General features: G+C 35.9%; 1 protein-coding gene across 2 annotated transcripts; it reads right to left on the reverse strand.

Moving 5' to 3' along the window:
- Positions 1–1435: 1435 nt before the first annotated feature.
- On the reverse strand, positions 1436–7231 carry LOC112009788 (cleavage stimulation factor subunit 50). Of its 2 annotated transcripts, XM_024042123.2 has the most exons (14): positions 6793–7231; positions 6620–6703; positions 6359–6489; positions 5196–5268; positions 4997–5080; positions 4831–4917; positions 4387–4457; positions 4123–4174; positions 3953–4010; positions 3486–3586; positions 3229–3383; positions 2558–2666; positions 1971–2027; positions 1436–1899 (listed from the first exon to the last, which is right to left on the reverse strand). In XM_024042123.2, the coding sequence occupies exons 1-14, from the start codon at positions 6892–6894 to the stop codon at positions 1744–1746; spliced, it is 1320 nt and encodes a 439-aa protein (XP_023897891.1). In that variant the 5' UTR covers positions 6895–7231; the 3' UTR covers positions 1436–1743. The 2 variants fall into 2 exon arrangements, with proteins under 2 accessions (XP_023897891.1, XP_023897892.1); XM_024042124.2 differs by lacking the exon at positions 6793–7231 and having other exon boundaries at positions 6359–6479.
- Between the last annotated feature and the right edge of the window lie 377 nt (positions 7232–7608).

A 7608-nucleotide genomic window follows, 5' to 3' on the forward strand; every position in this document is an offset into this window, starting at 1 on the left:
TGTTTTTATTTTATTCTTAATGACACTAGAAATAATCAAATAAAAGCTTTGTCACATACACAGTTATCGGCTTATAGCATTGTTTCAAGCAAACTAAGCTTTTTTATTAGTTCTTTCATTGAACTATCTTTACTTCAAGCTTTGACCAAATTTAGGCAAATTATAACCTCATTCAGCTTCTGGTTGGACTTTGCTCTCTTTGGTTAGAGCAGTGCCATTAATATTCTTAATATCGAAGAGGGTTATTTTCTTTTCTTTTCTTTTTTTAAATAATGTCTAATCTAACCATTAAGTTGATCTGTTGTGGTCTTGATTAGATTGGTACTTTTCAGGTCCTGACTAACTCTTCTTTTCACTGTTAGCTCATGCTAGTAAGCTTCCAGAAATGAGGTGATGGGCCCTTTGAGATTGATTGCCTCAATCTAACGTAAGGTAATCTCTGTTCTTCTGATCCATTAATAACATTGTTTGTATTGGATATATGAGTTTAATTTAAAATTGATAGGAGTTTGAGTCTTTGGGAGATCAGCATAATTGAAAGTTTTAAACTGCACTTTCTTAGAAGATGAAACACAAAGAGTATCCCACCTCAGAAATGCAGAGCTAAATTACTTCATAGAGCCTAGCATATTCTTCCTTGGCTTTCCCACCATGTTACATGCCTCTGCATAGTCATTTCTACAAGAAAATTGTAGATCTCTTTCTCTACGTGATCTGTGCCTCCTGTTGTTCGTTGCCATGATCGAGAAAATGTTTTCCACCATGTTATATGCCTCTACACTTGCTGCTCAGGAGAAAACTACCTTCTTGATGTATTCAGTGAATCTACAGTTTTGCACACAATGCAGCAAGTGCAAAGATGAACCTGTCTAAGGTTCATTGTGACATAAACTTATATATCCTATTCATGCTGGATTAGGAATGAGTGTAACTATTATCTAGAACTTATGAAGATTAAAAAAAAAAAACTGCTTGTGCATCTGCATTTGTGTTTTGTATAAAACAGCAACCAGGTGTAAAATATAGTAGAAATTGAGTGATGCAATACAGCACACCTGTCTAGTCTCTTACTCTGATTTTTCTTGTTCTTTCTTGACAAAACTAAGTGACTTCTCTAACTTTCTATGGTGCCAAATAAAGGCATGAATTTACTCTCAGCTTGCCTGACTTTTCCAGTTTCTCACAGTCCCAATGTCCTCAGACGCTCATAAGATGAGTAATGCAATATATATCAAATGCCATCCATATTCAAACTGACATAAAAAGGAGGGCCCAGCCAAATAAAACCAGTAACACATCATGAGCTCACTGAACATCCAAGAAGTCAAAAAAATGTTGTTTTGGGGGGGTGGAGGAATGGGGAAGGTGTTGAGAGTGGAAATAAAAGGCCACATCATTGTGGCTTCTGAGCCTTTCAATAATAGATGACCACAAATTAAACTTCAGTAAATTAATTCATTGTATTAATTTATCGTTAAGGATTTCAGAAAGGGGCCAAAAAAGAAAAATTGAACACATAGGAGGGTTGCGGTAGGTTGAAGGCTAGTGTAAAATTTAGCTCCTCTATCATTATGAGTGCACAGGAGGGAAAATGCATACAAATTCTATATATAGACCCACAGGTCCAACTATTCTCATTGTTGATGTTCTACAGACAGATTTCTTCTAGAATGCATGTTCAGTAATCTCTTAAATATACACCTCCTTGGAGTAAGAACACTGTCACCCCCATTTCCCACGTACCTAGAGAACTTCCTTCCAGAACCGAATAGACCTATCAGTGCCACAGGAAACAAAGGCTGCCTCTATTGGTGAATGCTCAAGCCAGCGGGGTGCACCAATATGATTGGAAGGCCACCTTGCTACTTTCTCTGCCGTCAGAGCATCCCAAATTACAATCTGCAACCACCCAAGATTCCTCAATTGAAGCCCAAATTGTTACACTAAAAAACACAGGAAGCTGCACAAACCTCATTGCTTGGTTCATCGATGGATAGTACAAATTCTTCAGTGTCGTTGAAAACAGCCTGCAAGAAAGGATTAAAACATCTGGTAATATGATTTTTTGGCCCACTAAATCGTAGTGCCAAAGTAACAACTTTCTTTTTCAAATAATCAAGAGAACCAAGGATTACTTTGAACTTCGAAAGGAAAACAATTCCTCATATAACAAAACATATGTGCAAATGGAAGGCTAAGAGAGAAAAAGGGCATAAACTAATTAAAGCATTTTGTTCGTTCATAAGATTCCAGAAGCATGCCACTCTCCTAGAAAATACTTGAAGAATTCTCCCATTTTTCATACTTTGGTGGGGGTTGAGGGGGTTTTGTGCTAGCAATTATAACACAGAATGCTAGCCAGATAACCATATAAATATTGTCCAAGATGCATAGGCAACAGAACTTAGCCAGAAAGTATCCTTTTTCAAGAGTTCTGTAGAAGCCTCATACAGAGGAGTCAGTAAAATGAGGTTTATTAAAGAGTGCATAGACATATATGCCTGGTGTCAAAGGTGCTCAAAGCACAAACCCTTAAAAGAAGGCTTTCTGTACATACCTGGCACCGCAGCTGCAGATGTGTAGCTCCAAGATATTGTTTGACCAATCTTCCAGTGCCAACTTCCCAAAGCTTCACAGTAGAATCCTTCCCACAGGAGAGAACAAATCTAGAAAGGCAACTTTTTAATTCATCTTACAAAGCCAGTACACAATAGTTGCAAAATCCAATCTTAACGTATCTAATAAGTCAGAATAAAGGTAGAAATGTCTAGAATTGAGTGTCTAAGAAGCACAATTAATTCATCAATCAGATTTCGGTGGACTCTACAGCCACAAACTGTAAGGGACACCATGACCATGTTTTTCATTCATAGCATTAAACAAAAACAGCTAGACTTTGAAATGTAAATAAGGTTATTATTCATTGCAGAAGATCATGAAAAATAAGCCAGAAGACTGACAAAGTAAAAGCAGAGTCAATTCTAAGGTCATCATTTGTATGGGTGCCTTGTCTTAGTGACGGCAGTCTTTACCCTCCAATCTCTTCCTCATTCAAGTCCAGTGCATCAAAAGCCATATATTCCAGAAGAGATTATATCATTCATTAGTTATGTTATTTACAGTCATGAAATAGCTGGTTTGCACTAATAGAATTTATAATGAGAGATTCACCTCACTTTCTATATACATGCATGAATTCATGATTGAGTGTAATTTCATGAGGTATACCTTTGATCCTTTGTAAAATTTGCACCAGTGACCTCAGCTGCTCCATGTGCACCGACTATGGATCGCACACAATTCGCAGTTACTCCATCCCATAACCGTACAGCACCATCTTTAGATGCTGTAACATACATGCCACCTGTAGATGAATACCTAACCTGCATGATACATGAAATTGATTTCCTTAATGACCTCAACGTTAGCTGTGAAATATGGAAAATTAATCCTTCTAAGTGCGAAATAGATTGAGTTGACCATGCCTGATTTATGGATCCATTAACACCTATCTCTGGGACATTTGAAGATAGATAGCACTGGAAGGTATTGACATCGTACAAATGTGGGATTTGGTGATCAGTTCCTGTGATTTTTTCCCCATCAAATTAAGGGTGAATGATATTGATAAGAATTCTGGTAGAAGTACTAAAATCCATCATTCACATACATTTTACTCACTTCTGTGTAGATCAAGTTAAACCTATACAGAAATTTATTAGAACATTATGACAGCATCAGAAATTTTGGTGTGCAATTTTCCAAAATAGATTATCATAATTCAGTTCAACTGCACAAGCTCTTCCAACACCCCCCCCCCCACCCCCCCCCCCCCTCTCCCCCAACATCTAGGTAATTACCAACTAATGTATAGCATAAAATATCAAATAAGTTAAGAAAAATGATTACCAAATATATGTTTAAGAGTGAAGAATGTAAAGAAGATTATTACCTGCTAAAAGAAAATCTCCAGAAGGATGAAAAGATACAGAACGCACATTATGTGTATCCTGCATTGTGTCAAACAGAAAAAATTATGAAATAAGTGTCAATCTATACTTGAATAATAAATTCTGCTGCCAAGTTCAAGAATTAATGCTTTTAATAATTTACAAGCAGGACCTGGATAACTCTGAATGCTCTCTTTGCAGTCATTTTGGAAAAATCAAAGAACCTGGAAAAGCATCAGTAATTGGAGCATAACAAAATCCTAGTCAAATTCTGTTTGAGACAAATGAAGGCTGTAGAATTTAAGCAGCTTATAACAGATCTAAAAGGAGAGGGAGGAAAAATATGTATGATGCTAATGAGTCAAAGAAATTATATGGTAATAAAGACCATATAAAATGAAGACAGCCTCATATGCAAAACTAGAAATATTCATACTTTATAGTGTGGTCTTTGGCCCCAGATATCAGAACAGTATTTTGAGGATGGAAATCCAAATCATTTATTGGCTGCAATTGTATAAGAAAAGAATTAGACATTATATGGACAGATAAGCGACATCCTGTTATCATCTCCAATAAAAAAGAAGAGGAAAGAAAAAAATGCCTAAAACTGATTTTAAGTTTACCCAAAATGATTAGAACAAACTTGATCCAATCATCACAAGTTCAAGACATTACTCAGGTAATCTGAACCAAGCTCAGATCCAAACATTGAGATATCAAACACTAAATAATAAACTGATAACTTCTAGATGTATGATGTTTTGTGATAATTAATATGATATTACCAACAAATAAAAAATAAAGAAAAAACCCCGAACAAAATACTTTTTGAACCATTTCACACAGCCATTGGTACTATTCAATAAGATTTAATTACTTGGATATGGTCATAAAACGTTCGTATGACAGGTCGCACAGGACCATCCCTTGCATCTGGCAGCATCATTTGCTTAATTTTTGCAACCTGTATGAGAAATTGGCAAACTATGAATAAAAGCTCAAGTTTATGAAAGAGTCAATCACATGACTAAAAGAATCAACACCTCAAAGAGCTTTATTGATGTGTCTGCACTTCCAGTGGCAACAAACCTCCCATCAGGACTAAATCTTGCACATCTGGCAATATTCTAGAAATTTTAGCCCATCAGTCCAAATAAGATGCCCAGAGGTAATTAGTTCATAGAGAACTCAGAACACTAAATTAAAGCAGAGCATAAAATTGTACATTACTCTAATGCATACCTTGTGCTCTGAAAGATGTCGTGTCTCATGCTTCGGAAAACTCTTTGATGAGCTTTTTGCATCTTGCACAGCACTGGTTTGATAAAAGACATACATTATCAGATTTTCAACCAAAAATAAAATTCTTTAACAAGGATTAATTTAACGAAGTATTGCAAATATGTCAACTTGGGGGCTATCGTTGCTGCACCTGTATGTTTCTATACCCCAAGTATTTACTTCAAACTAACATGCATCAGAAATTTCCTAGATATTTAATCACATTAAATCTACTTAGACTCTAAAATATCGATGCCTCATGTTCCCTAACTCACGTTGAGCAAAGCAGGAATGACAGATGACAACAATTAAATATATAAATGTGAGGAAAAAAAACATATGAAGATGTATTTTTGGACAAGTGAGAAACACAAATCAATGCCTCATAATAGTTTGTGTGGCCCTTCGGCTTTAACTCAAGTGGTGAAGTTAGGATGTGGTAGCTCTTAGGTTCAATACTTGCAAAGCAAGAAAGAAATGATGGATTATGCAGGAAGAAAGAGGAAGCATTTCACAAAGGGAATTATTTTCCTGATCATGATTGAGAAAAGATTATCTAAAATACTCAATTTCAAGAGGGAAGAGAGGAATGACCTCCTCTATCAGCAAGTAATTGTCTACTACATTTGATGTATACCAAACTTGAATAGAAGTGAACTCTTTCTCCAATGGCAACATATAAAACACTCTCTTTTCGAACATTAACTTATTTCCTCTCCTATCTTACTTTGGGCTAACTGATGACGGCTTAAAATTGCCTTCTCCAACAAAACTTGTGAAGGTCAAGACTTTTTCTATATCTCAAGAACACCTCCATTCCTACAATAACCTTTAATACCCAGGTTCCCAAAAGATAAACAAGCAAAATTAAATTTATTTTTCTGCACAGGGAGTGGGATCAAAGTCTGGAAATCCTCTCAAGAAAGAAGGCTGTTTCCTCAGGGGCATCGGACTTATAACCACCTAAAAGCAATGAAAATGAAGATATTCTTTTTATAACTACCCCACGGTCCAATGTAGAAGTAGAAGCTATGTTACTTACAATGGAACACAACAACTCCTAATAAGTAATAATAGAATTTAGTCAAATTCACAAAGAAAGTTATTTAGAACAAGGGGCTTGCCTGAAATCAACAGTAGCGGTGCGAGGAGCAGGGATTGAGCCATATGCAGCAGCAGGCAATGAAGTGCCCAAATCATACAATACAGATGAAGTGACCCCTTTTAACATCTCATCTTTCTCCACTGCAAGACCCTGTCGTTATGTTATCACCTCAGACCCCAAAAAAAAAGGCTTTCTTTCTATTGTTAACCCAACAATATACAAATTAAAAGAGGGAATGAACCAAAAAGAAAAAAACCCAGAGAGCAAATAGAATAAGAACCTTAGTAAAGAGCTCAAGAAGCTTATTAGGTGGGGCTTCAACATTCAATGGTGTCATAGTTGCAGAAGCAACTGCACTTGCAGCCTACAAAAGAAAAACAAAAGGAACCCACATAAAGTTAAAACCTTTACCACATTAGAAACTATTAGTTTGAAGAGGTTGGTCGGCTTTGCCTGGTTGAGATTGTTGTCTCTAAGATGAGCAACAATGAGAGAATTGAGGTTTCTGTAGAGCTTCCCATCTTGCAGAGTTTCCTCCAAGCTGTTGTTCTCCATTTCAACCTATAAGGATATAACCCTTTTCTTTTGTTTTACCACTTCACTTTTCTTTGATCCCCAGATCTTCAAATTTAGATATTTGATATTTACAGAGAGATAGGAGAGGTGATTTGAACTTGAATGTCTGAGTTTGGAACACCAAGAAGTGTTGACAATGTTTGAAGTTTGAAGTACTGTTTTCGATTCTATGTAAGTAACAGGCTGCTTGTGTCTGCGTTTACAGTTTGATTGGAAGAGGTCGGGAAGGGTTTCCCAAGTTCCAGTTCACAAAGCCGTTTTGTTTTTGCTACCAAAAGGGTGATATTGTATCGACATTTTTGGCTCTTACATCGACTAAAGCCCCCGTATTAACTCCACAAAGATTATTTCCTTGTGTACATTTGTTCTTTTAATTTAAAAAGTACGTGGCAGTCCACATGAAAGGTATATGGCATACAAATATTATTTTAATATTACAGTTAGTCACATTTGCATTTTTTATTTATTACTTAATGACATTGATTATTTTGACATGATAAAAAAAAATTAGAACCTAAACTAACATGTTTCAAATGTTAAGGATCAAATTAATACATATTGTAAATGTTAGAGACCAAAAAGATAATTTACCCTTTTCCTTTTTTGGTTACAATTTTGTGCAACTTTTGGTGACGTGAATCAACAATTAGATGATTCCCCAAGTGACCGGATATCTACAAGAACAAAAAAAGT

Source organism: Quercus suber, unplaced genomic scaffold (genome assembly GCF_002906115.3).
Source record: "Quercus suber isolate HL8 unplaced genomic scaffold, Cork oak 2.0 scaffold_219, whole genome shotgun sequence".
NCBI classification, from domain to species: Eukaryota; Viridiplantae; Streptophyta; class Magnoliopsida; order Fagales; family Fagaceae; genus Quercus; species Quercus suber.